This window comes from Aphidius gifuensis, linkage group LG1 (genome assembly GCF_014905175.1).
Source record: "Aphidius gifuensis isolate YNYX2018 linkage group LG1, ASM1490517v1, whole genome shotgun sequence".
In the NCBI taxonomy this organism is placed as follows: domain Eukaryota; kingdom Metazoa; phylum Arthropoda; class Insecta; order Hymenoptera; family Braconidae; genus Aphidius; species Aphidius gifuensis.
The window spans coordinates 23,286,187-23,304,250 of NC_057788.1; the positions used below are offsets into that span (position 1 = coordinate 23,286,187).

The 18,064-nt window shown below is 24.5% G+C and overlaps 6 protein-coding genes across 9 annotated transcripts; 3 read left to right on the plus strand and 3 right to left on the minus strand.

The window, feature by feature from the left end:
• Positions 1 to 22: 22 nt before the first annotated feature.
• LOC122853766 (V-type proton ATPase subunit H) lies at positions 23 to 3,570 on the minus strand. Of its 4 annotated transcripts, none has more exons than XM_044154196.1 (10): positions 3,306 to 3,545; positions 2,972 to 3,053; positions 2,708 to 2,897; positions 2,423 to 2,641; positions 1,839 to 1,940; positions 1,375 to 1,580; positions 1,217 to 1,301; positions 738 to 1,144; positions 539 to 652; positions 23 to 477 (listed from the first exon to the last, which is right to left on the minus strand). In XM_044154196.1, exons 1-10 carry the CDS (start codon positions 3,361 to 3,363, stop codon positions 387 to 389), a joined length of 1,554 nt encoding a protein of 517 aa, XP_044010131.1. In that variant the 5' UTR covers positions 3,364 to 3,545; the 3' UTR covers positions 23 to 386. The 4 variants fall into 4 exon arrangements, with proteins under 4 accessions (XP_044010131.1, XP_044010123.1, XP_044010146.1 ...); XM_044154188.1 differs by having other exon boundaries at positions 3,300 to 3,545; XM_044154211.1 differs by lacking the exon at positions 1,839 to 1,940 and having other exon boundaries at positions 3,306 to 3,544.
• A 134-nt stretch (positions 3,571 to 3,704) lies between these two features.
• On the plus strand, positions 3,705 to 9,051 carry LOC122853407 (nucleolar pre-ribosomal-associated protein 1). The gene is made up of 2 exons (XM_044153874.1): positions 3,705 to 8,788; positions 8,881 to 9,051. The coding sequence occupies exons 1-2, from the start codon at positions 3,842 to 3,844 to the stop codon at positions 9,049 to 9,051; spliced, it is 5,118 nt and encodes a 1,705-aa protein (XP_044009809.1). The 5' UTR covers positions 3,705 to 3,841.
• Positions 9,052 to 9,055: 4 nt separating this feature from the next.
• LOC122853879 lies at positions 9,056 to 12,160 on the minus strand. Its single transcript, XM_044154291.1, has 2 exons — positions 12,024 to 12,160; positions 9,056 to 11,952 (listed from the first exon to the last, which is right to left on the minus strand). Exon 2 carries the CDS (start codon positions 11,928 to 11,930, stop codon positions 10,689 to 10,691), a length of 1,242 nt encoding a protein of 413 aa, XP_044010226.1. The 5' UTR covers positions 11,931 to 11,952; positions 12,024 to 12,160; the 3' UTR covers positions 9,056 to 10,688.
• Positions 12,161 to 12,221: 61 nt separating this feature from the next.
• Positions 12,222 to 12,969, plus strand: LOC122854223. Its single transcript, XM_044154687.1, has 3 exons — positions 12,222 to 12,457; positions 12,528 to 12,759; positions 12,834 to 12,969. The coding sequence occupies exons 1-3, from the start codon at positions 12,306 to 12,308 to the stop codon at positions 12,903 to 12,905; spliced, it is 456 nt and encodes a 151-aa protein (XP_044010622.1). The 5' UTR covers positions 12,222 to 12,305; the 3' UTR covers positions 12,906 to 12,969.
• Positions 12,970 to 13,079: 110 nt separating this feature from the next.
• Positions 13,080 to 14,165, plus strand: LOC122854204. The gene is made up of 3 exons (XM_044154665.1): positions 13,080 to 13,474; positions 13,552 to 13,639; positions 13,706 to 14,165. The coding sequence occupies exons 1-3, from the start codon at positions 13,386 to 13,388 to the stop codon at positions 14,075 to 14,077; spliced, it is 549 nt and encodes a 182-aa protein (XP_044010600.1). The 5' UTR covers positions 13,080 to 13,385; the 3' UTR covers positions 14,078 to 14,165.
• On the minus strand, positions 14,131 to 17,018 carry LOC122853605 (DNA helicase MCM8-like). Its single transcript, XM_044154072.1, has 2 exons — positions 16,860 to 17,018; positions 14,131 to 16,765 (listed from the first exon to the last, which is right to left on the minus strand). Exon 2 carries the CDS (start codon positions 16,729 to 16,731, stop codon positions 14,281 to 14,283), a length of 2,451 nt encoding a protein of 816 aa, XP_044010007.1. The 5' UTR covers positions 16,732 to 16,765; positions 16,860 to 17,018; the 3' UTR covers positions 14,131 to 14,280.
• Between the last annotated feature and the right edge of the window lie 1,046 nt (positions 17,019 to 18,064).

Genomic DNA, 18,064 nt, shown 5'->3' on the forward strand with positions numbered 1-18,064 from the left:
ATAATTTTTTTTTTAATTAAATAATCATTTTGTAATTTCATTAACGTTTTTAAAAATTATAAAAAAACAAAAAATATTGTGTTGTTGTTGTTGTTATTTTCATATTTGTTTGAATCTCTGAATTTAATTTTTTATTATTTTCACTATTGCACCACATATTAATATAAACAAACTGTTTTTAATTAATAAAAACAGTAAATTTTTATAATTGGGCAAACAACATAATACATTTATTAATCAATTATTTTAATACTTTTAACATTTTATACATTTTTTTTTGTGTTTGTTTTTTTTCTCAACTTTTCTTTATTTATTTTTTCGCAATAGTGATATATATTTTTATGTGAATAATATGATAATTATATCATATTTTATAATTAATATTTTTAACCTTTTGCAGAAACTGGTGCACTAGATTTTGGACCAGTTGTACCACTAACTCCAGTTTCTTTTTCCAACTGTTTGCCCAAATATTCCCTTGAAAAATAAAGACAGTTTAAGTATATATATATGTTTTTGTTTCATTTATAATATTTACCAGTTGTGCACCATAAGTTTTTGCACAGCAATAAGAGCTTCATAACGAACATTTGGATCTTCATGACTAAGTAGCTGCATAACTCGTTGCTTGCCACCAAGTTGTTCAATGTAACTAAATAAATAATAATTTATATTGTTTTTTTTTTCTTGTTTTTTCATTTAAATTCTTTTGAAAAAAATATAATAATAATACTTACTGTTTACCACGTGGATAATGACGTACATATTCACCAATATCAAATGATGCAACACTTAAAACAAGTGGATCTTTGCTTGTATCCAAAAGATGTACCAAAATTCTTAATAGTTCAAAATTTTTTTCATTCAAACGTCCAGCATTTTCACGCCAAAATTTACTTGATTTATGAACTGGTGACCATTCTAAACGACCAGATTTAACTTGTGTTGAATATTCATCAAATGAACTTAAATCTTGTACTGATACTTGTAATTTCTCATTTAAATATTCAATATCTTCATTAATATCTTCATCATCAAATTTACGTTGTGATAAAATTGAAAGTTGTTTTAAAACTTTACATTGTACCATTGCAATACAATGCTCTTTTGATACTTGATTATCACCAGGTTTTTCAATTAAATTCTATAATTAATAATACATTATTAATATTGGATTAACTTTAATTTTATAATTAAATAATTAATTTTTATTTACTCGAAAAACAGCAAGAATAATACGAGTTACTTTTTCCTTAACTGAATCACTGAGAATATCAGCTAAAATTGGAATAACATTGAACCTAAAAAAAAAAATACATCAATAAAAATTCTATTTATAATTATATATTTAAAATAAAGCTATGGATAATTTACTTGTTCATTTTTTCAGCAAGTAATTCATTGAATGTCAGTACCCAAAGTGAAAATATAAGTTGATACTGAACTTGAAAATTATTACGTCCTGATAAAACGCTTATTAATGTTGATATACCATCAACAGAAACAAAAGCAAAACGATATTCATCAATTCTTAGCATCATTTGAAGACATCTTGCAACTGACTGAATGTACTCGTTGTTCTAATTAAAATAATAAATATATCATTTAATTTGTATTTATATTTTTTGTTATATACTTAACATGATTCAGCTTTTCTAGATATTAACGGGATTTAAAATATACGTATAATAGGAAATTAATTTTAATTTATCTAATATTTTAACTGTTATGTTTAAATTGAAGCAAAATAATTGAATACACGAGCCAATTAATTAATAATATAGTGTTACATGGAAAAAAAAAAAAACAAAAAAACAATTCGTTATTACAGAACCAACCGGACTGGGTATTTCTTGGAGGTCAGTTGCCTCTCCAGACAAATCACTTGTTGTGCCTTGAATCATATCAGCATGCACCTTTGGCTCCGGCATTGTTTCATGCTAAAATTCATTTGATTTTTTTTTTTTTTTTCTTTATTTTTTTTTTCTACTACGAGCTAGTTATAATCCCTGCACCGCAAAAAGCTTACTAGCTTGTATTTTTTTTTGTCTTTTTGAGCTATTTTTATAATGAAAATTGAACAATTATTTTGAAAGTAAAGAAGATATAATTTTATGTTATTTAGTTTTTGATAAACCGCCAAAAATACCCAGTTAATAATTAATATTGATTAATAAGTTAAGTAATAAATATCATGGCTTTTTGTTATAAAATGATACAAGCAATTATTGAGCAAATTATTACAAGCAAATTTAGCTAAAAAAATTAATTAATAAAGCAACTACTTGTAAATAAATAATTATTGTAATATTAAAAATATTAATAGATTTTAATTAGGATTTGAGTAAGAGTAGTGATGAATGATTTATTTGTTTTTTTTTTTTTTTTTTTTGTGTGCTAAGTTGGATGATAACAAGCTTACTTGAAGTTTCAGTTGATCTTTTAACCATGTTAAATAAAAATGAAGATCTGTTTTTTCCATTGGATCATGACTCCAACATGCAAGCTTAGCAATAATACGTGAAGTCATATTCATGATAAAACCATCTTGTCTATTTAATAAATTCAAAAATGGTCCCCAAACTGATTCACGTTTACGTGATGAATGTTCACGAAAAACTTCAACACGACCATGATCATCCTGTAAAATATAAATCATTAATATATAAACAAAGAAAAATTTTAAATAAAAATAAATAATCAATACCTGAAGCATATCATCAATCATTGTTAAAATATATTGAATTGTTTGATCTTTAGAAACATGACCAAGAAGATTTAAAAATGTCTTTGCAGCTTGACTTGGATTTTCTTTCAATTTAGCTTCTCTTGCTGCTGATTCAGGAACATCAAAAGCTACAATAAAATCATAGTCTTCTTTTGATATCATTTGTGACCTATTTATCAATAAAATATATATTATTATTAAATTACTAATTTTTATATTAATAACAATAAATAAACAACTTACTGTAAATATGATTGCCAGTTAATTTTTTGATTTCTTATATCAGCAGCTTGTTGTTGCAAGACACTCGTTGCAGCAAGCATATCTAAAAAAATATTGTCATTTATGATGATGATGATGATTATTATTATTATTATCTATAACTGATTATTTAAAAGAAAAAAAAGCAAAAAAGCTACCCCAATAAATTAAAAAGATTTGATAAAAACAAAAATAAAATAGTCAAAAAAAAATAAAAATAATAATTTAATGATCATATGAGTATATATTTTGTGTTTATTGGGGAGTGGCAAGTGCATTGAAATATTTATTTTATTAATATGAAACTAACAGTTACCATGTTTCTCCTCAGGCAAAGCTGGAATTATTTGTTTAAGGCTTGATCTATCAGCCATATTTGACACTATTTATATTGTCTTATAATTTTTATTTCAAAATTATATTAGCTCAAAACAAAGCTATTGCTTTTATTGAGCTTTTTTTTTTTTCTTCTTTAATAATTGGAGTCAGCAGCCACTTTTCACTGTCTTATTATCTACGCAAAATTCAGCTGTTCGATCACGAGACCCCATGTGATCTGTCAAGCCAACATGACCAAACATAAAAATCACTACAAAGTACGACGCCATATTTTCCAGAGATATTTAAGTTTGTAAAAATATTCTCTAGATATAACTAGCTTGTTGGAAAAATCACACACGCACCAAAAAAATTTTTAATACCGAATAAACTTTACACGTGTTTATCATTATATCAAGTTTAATAGGTTAGCTTTTTATTATAAACTAACAATTTTATAATAAATATAATTGTTAATATCTCTTTTAGTTTAATAACTAATTAATTAAAAAAAAAAAAAAAACAACCGTAACAATGACTGTTGTTGAAGTTAATAAGAAAAGAAAACTAAGTGAAAATGTGGTTGACAATAACAATGATGATGGTGATGGTGATGTTGTTGATGATGATAAATGTATTGAAAAAAAAAGTAATAATAAAAAAGTAAAAATTGATAATGCTGGAAGTGCTTTAGAAATAATACGTTCACTTGATACAATAGATAAAAAAAATATGAGTAATGTTGCTGAAATATTTTCAAAATTTCAAGTAGCAATAATGAAAATACTAAAAAATTATCCACAATATCAAATACAAGCAATAGAAGCATGTCGTTATTTAATAAATTATCATTTATCATCAGTACATTCAATGTTATCAACTCAAAGTAATCCAGGACAACGTAAAATTATATTACGTTTATTAGCATCAATAGTATCACTTGGTGATAATCTACCACGAGAATTATTAAATCATATATCATTTCATCAAGAAACACTTGATATGTTATCACAACATACAAAACCAACTGATCCAGGAAGTGTAAGAACATGTTTTATACATTTTATTATGTCATATCTTATTGATACAGATTTACAAATTGTTAAAACATTATTAGATAAACGTGGTTTATTATCATCAATATTTAATGATTTAATATATGATTCTCATGTAACTATTAATTTAGTATTAACAACAGTTAAAAAATATGTATTAGAAATGCCTGGTATATCAAAAACAATAAAACTTCATGTATTTTCAACACCAATATTACAAAATTTAGTATCATTGTATAATTGGAAAGGACCAAAATGTTGGCCTGGTTTAAGACAAAAAACTAAAATAGAACCACCAACAACATTTGAATATTCAGAAGAAAAAAGTATTGCTGTTGATGCTGTACATGATTTTTTATTGGTATTATTAACATCAAATAAATATGGAGTTATATTTAATGATAAAAGTCTTGGTACAACTGGTAAAAAAAATAATCAACTTGTTAATACAATATTACAAAGTATGGATAAACCATGGGAACATGAAAAACCATGTGAACTTGTAATTAAAATATTAGCTGCATGTCCAGATCTTATACGTTCACAGCTAATGTATACTGAACCATATTTAGAACCAAGAATATCTAAAAAATGGCTTGCTGTTATGAAATTTATAAGAAATATATTTGATAATATTAATACAAATATATTAGAAACATGTTTACCAGAATTATCAATGTCACAATTAATAAGTGCAACATGTACACTAAGTATGCCAAATGTTGTATTACAAAAATCAATTATTCCATCAATTAATAATGAAAGTATTATTTTACGTCATGAAGCTATTATTACATTGACAATAATGTTAAAAAAAATTAAATCATTTATGGATATTGCTGAAAAAAAATTACCAACACGTGCTGATTATTTACAATATAAAACAGCAATTAATGATTATATTTTAAAAAATATGCCAAACATTGAAGCAATTTTAAAAACTTGGAATCAAGCTGGTGAAACTGTTGATGCATCAAAAGCCAATGAAGAAATTGATGATAATCTTGATCCATTAAAATCAATACATTATTCTTGTATTCTTGATTTACTTGAAGCATATCATGATGTTAATCCAGAATTTTTAAATACTGAATTAATTACAGATACTACAACTACTACTAATAAAATTCAACCAAGTACTTTGTTAAATTTTACTGATGACATTGAGGATATTGATGATGAAATAATTAATAAAATGAAAATAAAAGCAATTAAAATAGTATTATATTTAAATGAAGAAGCATTTAAACCACAAGAAAAATTATTTAATGAATCAATTCCATTTTTAGTATCAATATTAAATCATGAATCACAAGAATTAAATATTGAAGCTAAAAAAATATTAAAAATGTTATTTAAAACATCAAAAATGTTTGATGAATGCACTGATCAAATTGACATTTGGATAAATACATTTCAATTATTAGAAAATCATGAAAAACAAGAAGTTTCAATTTGGCTTGTTAATATTATAAAAAAAACATCAAAAAAATCAGATAAATATTTAAATAAAATTACTGAAATTGAACAAAAAATAAAATTAAACACAATTCCATTAATTCTCAGTTCAACTCTTGATAGTTTAACTAAAAAATCAAATGACAGTGCTGTTAAATATATTTCATTTGTAACAATATTCACTCTACATTGTCAAATTGATCCAGAAGCACTTATTAAACTTTGTCAAGATATTGAAAATTTTCCAGTAAACTATATAAATAGCTGGAAAAATGATTCAACACCAGTTGCAATTGATCCACCATTTGCAAATAATTGTGTCTTAAAATTTAGTAAAATATTAATGTCAAATAAAGACATTAATATTGAAGAAAATTTTAACAAACAAATTAACTTACAAACAAAACAAGAATTACGAGATTTATTTAGAATGACATTGTTTTATTTAACTCAATTTATAAAACGTGAAAAATTATCATCAATTAATATTGAAAAATACAAGCTAGCTATTATTTATTTATTGGATTATTCAAAAATCATGGAAACAAATATTAATGATTCAACAATAGCATTTGAATGTTCAAAATTATTTATTAATAATCCAATAATTATTGATAATTTTTCACCAGTTAAAAATTCACCGAATGACTCAAAAATCATTGTGACAAATGTAATTTTTGATATATTTAACAAAATACAAGATATTAATGATAAAAATAATTTACAAGAATTATTTTTATTATTTAAAAATAAATTAATTGATGAGTTAAAAATAATAATACATAAAACTGTTGCCGGTGGAAGAAGATTAATGAAATCAATAAAATTATTAGAATTTATTGAAATTTTACAATTAAATAATAACGATATATTTGATTTATTGAAAAGTATCATGTCATTATACAAAGAAACTTTCATAATACAAGAAAAAACATCATTATCAATAATGGGAAAACTTGCAGCAAAATTAATTGAATTATTAGCTGATAGAAAAATTAATAATGTCACAATTGAAACAAATATAATACACAAATTTTGTATTCAAATGAGTCAACTTAAAATAAATAATGAAATTGATTTTTCATTATGGGAAAATTGTTTAATTAAATTTTTAACAAGTTATCCTGGTACAATTATTAAAATTGATGCAAAAATATTTAATAGTTTAATAAGCAATAAAATAAATTCATCAACAATTAAATTAATTTCATTTTTAACTGGTAATAATGAAAAATTAATTCCAGTTTTTATTAATTATGCAATGAATGAAAAAAAAATTATTCAACAAAGTGATTTAATATTTTCTGTTATATCAAGTAATTTAAAATATAATTGGAGTAAAAAATTTATCAAAAAAATATATAAAAATTATAAAGATGAATTAATTAGCTATTTTAAATTTAATGAAGAAGAAAATATTAAAAAATGGATATCAATGGATAATGTTAAAGCTATATCATATGTAATTGATTCATGTCTTAAATTAGATACTTTTGAAGATATTAAAACTTTTATATTAACTGCTGGTGACAAGCTTGAATCTGTGGACTTAGTTTATATTAAACTTTTACGAAGCTTATTTGAAAAATCAACAAAGCTAACAGAAACATCTGAAGAAACATTAAAAACACTTCTTCAAATATTTATGAAATTAGCTGTATCAACATTAAAAAAAGATTCTAAAAATGATGAAAAATTAGATATTATTTCAAATAATTTGTGTGATGTTGTTGAAATGCTAAAGTTAAATAATAAAAATTATACATTTGAAGATTTAAATAAGCATCATTTGTGGCCACAATTTACAAGATTTTCATTAAAATTAGGCTTAAAAATATCTAAAAATGATACAAAAAAACAACCATCAATAATAAAAAGTTTAACAAAAGTATGTGATATTGCATATACAAATAAATGTGAAAATGAATATGTTAAAAATTTATTTGAAATGACAACATCACATTCAGAATTTATAAATTTAATGTTAAGTTCACAAATTGTTAAAACTCATTTATTAGAACTTTTATATGTTCTTGTTAAAAAAAATCATTCAATTATGAATTCAACCCAATTACCATTATATTTATCAGCATACAATGCAACATTAAATGAATCTGATCAATGGATATTAAAAATTTTACAACACTACGAAAATGAAAATATTAAATTTACAAATTATAAACCATATTTATTTGGTGAAGCAGCAGCTTCACATTATAGTGTTAAAAATGAAGCTGATTCAGCTCTATGGAGACAACAACAAATATCAACATCACAAGTATTAGATTTATTTAATATTGAAACAGTTAAAAATACAATTGAAAATTATCCAGTTAAAAGAAGTCTAATAATTGATGATATTGATACACCAAATAATATATATGATCCAGCATTTTATTTACCTCTATTAAATTATATATTAGATGGTAGTAATGTTGTTGCTTGTCATAAAATTACACAAACTGGAGTACTTGCATTAGTACTTGCTTCTTGTGGTTCTGAATCATCTGATATTAGAATGGCTGCATTTACTGTTATATCAAGATTTTATTTTCATCTTGAAGGAACAAATTCAAAAGAAAAATATTTATGGATTAGATTTATTGATTCAATTAGAAATGGTATTGTATCATTTGATAATTCATTGGAAAATATACGTTTAAGTTGTTTGGTATCAACATTTTTAGCAAAATCAGCATTAGTATTAACACAACCAAGTAATCCATTATATGCACCATTAAATAAATTTTTCATGGCTAAACCAGCACTTGAATTAAATACAATACCAGAATTTTTAACATTATTTCATAGTTCAGAAATTCAACATAAACTTCATAGACATTGGATACTTGAAATTATTCGTGATGGTATGAAGACAGAACTTGACATGGAAATTGCACTTAAATGTGTTATTTTTAGAATTATTTGTTGTTTTTATAATTCAATTTTAGCTGATCCAATAACCAAGGTAATAATTGTTATTATCCTCAATCTTAATATTATTATTTCAATGTAATAATTAATAATTAATATTCTTGTTTTTATTTTTTTTCGTTACAGAGTCTTATTCTTCAAGTTATTGGTGCAAGTGTTAAAATTCCAAAAGCAGCATTGATGCTAACACGAGGTTACGGTCTACTTGTTTGGCTTGATGAAGCAAGAAAACAATTATCTCCACGTGATATTGAAAATAAAAATTTAATATCAAATATACTTGCTCTTACATCATAAAATATTATGTTTAATTTTTTTTTTTTTTTTTTTTTTGCACTTAATAAAAATATAACAATTTTTTAATTAAAAAATGTATGTATATAATAAAAAAATGTTTTTTTTTCTTCTTTTACTTAAAAATAATTGTTTTAAAAATTAATTATAATCATGGTAATAATGTTTGAATAAAAACATCATGTTGAGGATCATTTGCATTATCTGAATGTTGTCTTAAAACCAGTACAAGTCGTTTGATAGGTTGAGTAAGTTCAACCTCATGGCTTGATGAAAATTCAGTAATCCGTTCAACTTGAGATGGTTTTTCTAAATTTTCATTATCATCAATTTGTGATTGATCATTACTTGCACAAGACTGTGAATATTCTTGTAATTTAAACTCAGAATTATCAAGTGATACATCATTGGACATTTCTTTTGTACCAGTTATTAATAAAATAATTTCTTGACATTCTTCTTTTTTCATTAATTCATCAATTTTTGTTGTTAAATTTTTAACATGTTCTTTCATGTATTTAATTGTTTTTGGATGTAAATCTGTTGGTTTTTTTTTAGTTTGTCCAGCTATTGCACTGAAAAGACAATTATACAATGATCCTTGTATACTCTCAGTTTCTTTAACACCAATTTGACTCCAATATCCATTGTGAAATTGTATTTCAATTGGTTTACCTGGTTGTGATCTACCAGCTTCATGATTATTCAATAATTTTTCACTTGATGAAAATACAATTATTTTTTTTCCAATAACATTACTTAATGCACTCAATTCTAATGTTCCAGCTTGACCATTATTTTTTAATCTATCAATCTCTTGTTCAGCTAATTTAATTGCTGAAGAATCAACGGTAATTTTATCATTCTCTGAATTAATACTTGGTATTGATATTTTTTTTGATTTACGTGAAAAAATTTTAGAAAATAATGAACCAACTGATGATCCAGATGTTGATGATTCTGATGAAGTTATTAGTGTATTTTTTTTTTCATCAAGTACATGAAAATTTTCTAAACTTTTAAATGATGCTGTTAAAAAATAACTTTCACTTTCACTCAAGTTTTCTCTTATATTTAAATCTGGTAAACTTAATAAATGCCTGAGGCTTGTGTTGGCTGCTGATGAAGATATTGGAGTAGGATTTTTTAATGCTCGTTTTAACGATTCTAGCTGTGATATTGTCAACGCTAGTTCACTTAAAATTTCAGAAATTCTGTCATCTATCTCTGAGATTGTTTTGCTTAAATCCATTATTATTATCTTGATGCTTTTTTTCTTATATAAATAATTTAGATAAAAAAAAAATTGTATAAATTTAATATTTAAATGTTTCAATGAAAAAAATACGAAAATTTAAAATTAATAAAAAAATTTTAATTAAAATGACATTGTCGAAATGAGATTGAATTTTTAATAAACAATTGACGGTTGATAAAAAATAATAAAAAAAAAAAAAAAGACAAATACAAGTTGAGTTGGTTGCTACTTGCCAAAATAATAATTTTTTTTTTTGATAATTTAATGTTCTTCTTTTCAAATAAAATTAACAACTCAAAAAAAAAAAGTTAATTCAATTAAAATATTTATTTTATATTTTAAATGAAATTTTTCAACACTTTAATTATTACATATCAAAATTTTACAGCTTTGGATAGAGTGTATGAACAAAGACATCATAATTAGGATTTCTTGACTGTCCAGCATGATGTCTAACAACAACAACAACTTGTCTGATGGGTCTTGGCTCACCCATAACACCATCAGTAAATTCAGCTGCATTTGGTAGGCGACCTGGTATTTGTGAAGCATTTACAGTTACAGCTTGATTGGTACCACCATTGTTTAAAGTATCAAATACTGTTTGCACAACAGGTGTATTCAAAACCATATTAGCAACATGATTTTGATCATCACGAGATAAAAATCCAGTTTTCCAACCACCACGAGAATAATTTTCAACACTTTGAGTTGTTCCAGTAGCTGATGGATTACTTGCATGACCACGAGGATGACCTTGTTGATGTCCCATATCACTTCTTCCATTTTGTGAATTATCCAGTATTCTACCAGCATCACTTGCTGATCTACCATCATATCTAGCTCCACCAATTAAACAAATTATTTCGTGACATTTTTTTGCTTTTGCAAGTGCCTGGAGCCTCGCTGCAAGACTGTTTATATGTCGTCTCATATACTGTACAGTTTCACGTCTTAGTTCTTCTGGTTGTCGACCAATTTGTGCACCAACAACCACAAATAAACAATCATTAAGTGATCCTTCAATAAATTCAGGATCTCTATCACCAATTAATGTCCAATGTCCATACATTATACTAGGCTGATGTGTATCAGCTTGTTCTTGATTAATCACATTAATTGCATTTGTACTAGATGAAAAAACAATTGTTCGTGTACTTGTTCCAGCAACCAGCTCATGATTTTCTACTTCAATTGATGAATTCAAACTTGGTGAATTTATTTGTGATGCTACAATTGATTCATTATTTTTTTTACCAGTAAACATTGACAAAAATGATTCAGCCAAAGATTTTGACTGTTCTATAATTGTTGATGAAAAATTTGTTAAATATGAAAAAGATGATTCTTCCATTTCAATATCTTCATTAATAATACTCTCATTATCAAGAGCTTGAAGAGCTCTTGTATAATACATACTATCTGATTCATTTAAATTTTCATTATCTGTTAATTCTATTAGATTTATCAAATGAATCAGTGTATTTTCTGATGCTGTTGATTCAATATACATAGGATTTTCAATTCCACGATTAATTAATTCTATTTCCTCTTCAACAATTTGTTGTTCATCAATTTGATCTTTATCAAATTCTCTATCCATATTATTTTCTTTTAAATCCATTGTAAAATTTCTTTTTTTTTTTCTAATAAATCAATGATAGACGAGAAAAATTAAATTAAATAAGTAAAAAATTTAGTTACTTTTTAAATTTACCTTTAAAAATTTATGTTTACCAAAATTAAAAATTTATTTATATTTTTTATATGCCGAAAATTTAAAATTTAATTAACTAAAAATTTTGATTATAAAAAATTTAATCCAAATATTTTAATTGAAAAACATTTGATAGTAATTTTAAATAAAAAAAAAAAAAAAATATTAGATTGTTTTGTTTTTAACCTAAAGTTATTTAAAATTAATTTATTTAGAATATAAATATCAAAATTTTCAAGTTAAAATTTATTTTATAAGAATAAAAAAAAAAAAATAATTAAAATGCAATCTCCTTGTCTTATGGAATATTCCAGTGGAAATGGAACTGGTGTTGCTGAAGCTATTGGAAATTGGGGATTTTCAAATTGTAATGCTTCATCAAATAGTGGTGGAATGGAAAAATTAAAATATCTTTTTACAGAAATGCATAAATTGTAAGTTAATAATAAAAATCGAATCTATAATAATAACAAATATATTTAAATGATGATTTTTTTCCAACAGAAAAAGTTCCAAGCCAGAAAGAAGATTTATTTATAATAGAGCAAATGATTGTAATGCTTGGCCAGTTGGTCCAAGTCCTCATGAATGTAAACCCGTTTGGACATTTCCAGAAAAAAGACCACTCATTACATTTAGCCAAACAGCTGAGACAGTTATTGTATCAAGTTTAAATCAAGTTAGAAAAGACATGGCAAATCCTATTCCTGGACGAATATATGTTTACGATAAAGTAGTAAGAAAACATTATTTTATTAACATAAAAAATATTAATTAATAAATAATAATATTTAATCTTTTCTTTTGTAGTTTAACAACAAGTGGTACAAAGTGGATCCAAAAAAATGTTGTCCAAGAAGAAATTGCTGTGGAACATGTTGAAAAATAAATATTTATTCTTAAAATTCATCTAAAAATTAAATAAATTTATTTAAAAATATTTTTTGTTGATTTAATTTTTATTTTAAAAATATATACTATATTTGATAAAAGTTTAAAAATAAACAACCATATTTTAAACAAAAAAAAAACAAAACGAAATAAAAAAAAAAAAACAGTTGCCCCTGGCATCAGTAAGTTGTCAAATGTTTATAAATAAAATTTAAAAAATTAACAAGCCGTGTGCTTATAGCACAAAAAAACCAAAAAAAATCAAAAAAAAAAAATTACCAATGTTTTAATAATAAATTAAAAAGTTGTGCGGAATGTATGAATGTAAATTTTAAATTAGAAATTTAAAAGTCATATCAATGACACAAAATTTATAGTTAAAAAAAAACTTTTTATTTCAAATTTTAAATTCCAAGTATTTATATATTTTTTTTTACTTTTGAAAAATAATAATTTAAAAAAAAAAAAAAAATGCCTTGTGACGGTAAAAATCAAAATTGTGAAAGACGTCGTGAGTTGTTATCACAATTAAAATGTCTCATAAGTTCAATGGACAGAAGGTAAAAATTAAAAAAAAACTTCTTCAAAACCTGTACACAATAAAATAAATAATAATAATAAATAATTTAAAATTTAGGAAACCCTGTGAATGGGATGAGCCAACAAATTCACCACCACCAAATTGTTGTCCAATTGATCCATGTTGTGTTCAAGATCCATGCTGTGTAAGACAACATCTTCATTGATTAAACGAAAATATTATTAAATGATGTCTTTTTTTTTCTCTACAGACAATTTTAAAAGCTTGCAAAAGTTTTGAGCTTCGTAGCAGTATAATGTACAGATGTGAATGTATAAAACGTAATGGTTTACAAGACAGATGTATGATGATGGATTGCATGGGTCGTCCTGAATGTATGACAAAGTTATATCCAGTATGTGGACCAGGTCAAGCAGCTCTATTAAAACTAACTGATCTTGGTGATACAAGAATTGCTTTAGAAAAGTTTTACAGTGCTGATAGAGCAAGAGAATCTGCCCTAGCTAATTATTGTCGTTTAGCTTGTCCTGAAAATCCTTGTCCACCACCACGACCACCACCACGACAACAACAATCATGCTCAGTTCCTATATGTGCTTATCCAGCATATATTCAATGCTGATAATATTTAATTAATTAGACAACAAAATCAATAATATTGTACAATGAAAAATAAGAAAATAATAAACACTTTATTAATGATATGAACAGTAACATTTTTAAATGAGTTAACTTGAAATATAAAAATAAATATTATTATAAATATTTATATACTATTAAGTTTAATAGAAGAACAGTATTTTTTTTTTTGTTTTTTTTTTGATACTACATACCGATAAATTTATAACCATTTGGACGTTTTATTAAAATACCTTCTTCATTAAGTTTATTAATAAATAAACTAAAATTTTTAATAACAATACCACCAGCATCAGCAATATCTTTAAGTTCAATATCAGTAAATAATTTATTATCATCACCAGCAATTTGTTCACGAAGAAATACAACAAATGCACTAACTTTATTTGCTGTTATTTTACCAGTATCATTTGTTCTACGTATTTCAGGTAAACTCTGTGGTGGTACACTTGATATTGTAAATTTAAATATTTCAATAATTTCACGTGCATCATCTTCAGTAGCAATAGTACGTAGTTCAACTTTAGCTCTTGCTTCAGTTAATCTAATTAATGCTTCCAGTTGACGATGAAAAATTGGTAAACTTCCAAATATATTATTCATTTCTCTAAGACTAAGATAATAATCTTGTAATAATTTAGCAGCTTCAATTGAAAGTTTTGGTTTAACATATTGTCTTGCATATGCTATATATTTTCTTAGCATTGGTTGTGGTACTATTTCTTGATCAATTACACCAGTTAGTCTTTCTTTAAGATTTGTTAATTCATTACTTGTACTTGCAGCTGTTGACATTTGATCATTATCATTATCATCAGCATCTCTCATTGCACGAGTTCTTTTAAATCCAGTATGAGCATTCATAACATGTGAACATAAAAGTGTATCAAGTTGTTCATTTGGTTGATCTAATAATAGATAAATTAAATCAAATCTTGATAATAATGGTTGACTGAGATTTAAATTTTCTGTAACACTTTTACTTCTATCATAACGACCACCAATTGGATTTGCAGCAGCAAGTATTGATGTTCTTGCTGGTAATGAACAAATAATACCTGATTTTGCAACACTAACACGTGATTGTTCCATTGCTTCAAGTAATGCTTGATGTTGTGTTGGCATTTTATCAAATTCATCAATAATACATGAACCTTTATCAGCAAGTACAAGTGCACCTGGTTCAAGTGCAAAATCATTTGTACCATTTTCTTTAGTAAGTGTTACTGTTAAACCAGATGATGTACTTGAATTACCACAAACATATACACCTTTAACAGCAACACGACTACATGCTTGTAACATTTGTGATTTACCAAGACCAGGATCACCAACAATTAATACATGTATATCATCACGTAATGATTCATGTTTTGATGAACCACCAATAAGTGATAATAATAAACCAGCTTTAACTAATTCATGGCCATATATTGCTGGACATAATGAATGTACAAGTAATGTAAATACATCTTGTGAATCATGTACTTTTTTGATTGCAAAATAATCATGTATATTTAAATCAATACCAACTTCAGTTGTACCTTTTGATTTATTTTTATTATTAACAATTGATACTGCTTCCATATACATTGAATTTGAACTTGATATTACTGATTTTGGTAAAATTCCATCATCAGTACCACGTACTTTAATCATACCAACAACAGTTATATCATCACCTGGCATACATATTTCAACAAGATCATCAAATAATTCAACTTCTAATATTCTTGGCATTTTTCCACGATCATCTTGTTTTGAATTAAAATGTTCTTGTAATTTAATTATTTGAAATGGTGTTGTTTTAACATAACGTGAATCACAACGTGGTTTAAATTTACCACCACCACATACATTACATTTATTTGGTAATGTATATATACCATCAGGTTGTTTTTCAATTTGCCAATTTGTACATTTAATACATGTAAATGGTATCCAATTATGTATATGTCTTGTACGTCCAACTCTAACAACACAACCTCTTGTTGATATTAATTTACCATAAAATGTTAATTTAATATCACGTAATGGTATTATTTGTTTTAAATTTATTATTTTAACACGTATCATTGGTAAATTTGTATTATCAATTGATAATGGATCATTATCCATTGGTTTTTCAGCTAATACTTGATGTAATGCTAAACCAAGACAATTTAATGTTTCACGTGGTTTATTAATTAAATCATCATTAAATGTTTCCCATTCATTTATAAATTCTTCATCTTTATTAAATCTATCAATTGATATATTAAATGATGGTCCACCATGTAATGATACCTCTGCTACATCTAAATTTCTTTTTATAAAATTTAAACTTGTTTCAACTTTTTCAAGTAAATCCTTATTTTTAAAATCTTTTTTATCAAAATATAAATGTATACTGTAATATGGATCATCAGTTTTTTTTTTAATTTTATAAACATCAAGAGTTGGATTATCTGGCTCTGGTGAATCATCAGCATTATTAATATTCATTACATTTAAATTATCATTTCCAATCCCATTATCATCATCATCATCACCACCACTACCATCATTATTATTATCAGGTGGTTTAATATTTGTTTTTTTATTATTACTATCATTGTTTTTTTTGCCACCTTTTTTCTTCCAAAATCTTCGATTCATGATGACTTTTTATTTTTAAATAATAATATATAACCTATTAACAACAATAAATTATATAAATAAAAATTCCAGTATGTAAATAAATAAATATCCAGTTTGACAATAATATTTTAGTAATAATAACTCACCAAAAGAGACACAAGTTTGTAATAAGTAATATCAATGTGCAATAATTTTACATAAATATATTTTTATTTGTTTATATTTATATATTTATTGTTATTAGTTTTTGTTTTTTTTTTATTATCAAATATGGCCGAAAATGGTCAATAATAAGTCGGCATCTGGTGTCGATGCACTGTATCAATCTTCACTTCAGTGTTGGCTTGGTCAGAAATTTAATACACACACACACACAACACTTTTATATATATATGGATTTAAAAATACATTTGTATTTATGCGCTAGGTCTCGTGGTGGTTTTTTAAGATTAGAGCAAGACAGTCGAAAAGTTTGACTGGCGCGTACTGGTCATGGTGTGTGTATGACGCGCTTTTAAATTAACTTTTTTTTTTTTTATTATATATTCTTTTTTAAATTTTTATATATATAGATAACTAATTGCTTATTAGTGTTATTAAATTAAGATTACTTTTTTTTTTGTACAATGTATGTATATTGATAATAAATTTTATCAATAACATCAACAAATAATTAAGTGCCTAAGTAAAACTAGAAATTTTTTGTTGAGCAAATAATCAAATAATCATAATGATAAATATGAATTAAAAAAAAAAGGAATATATTATAAAATGTGTATAGAGTGGAAATTAATTGAAAAGTGAAATTATTTTTTTATTTTTTTCTCATATATACCTATATATAATAAAAAATTTATATATATAAATATATCTCAAAGGTGTGACGCGGTCTCTCGCGCGGAGGTCATTCCGTTATACCCGTTCACCAAGTATCTGTCCAGGTATACTTATGAAAAAAAAAAAATATATCAGCACTGTTAATAATCACCAGTTTTTTAAATTATAAAAAAAAAAATTCTAATGAAATATTAACAAGTGATGTATAAATAAATGCTTTTTCATATTAAAAAAAAAAAAAAAATAATATATTTTGCTCATTTTTTTATTTTATTAACAATTTATCAATTTTTTTTTGCAGTGTTTTTGATATAACAAGTATATTTGACTGTTGTTGACAAAAAAATGAAAAAAAAAATTGGAAATAAAGAAATGGCTATAAAAAATTAAATGAAGAAAAAAAACAAACCAATAAAAAAATTTAAAAATTCATTTGCCAAAAGTATATATAAAGCGAAAGGAAAAATAAACAAATCATAAAATATATATAAAGAAAAAAAATAATCAACTACTA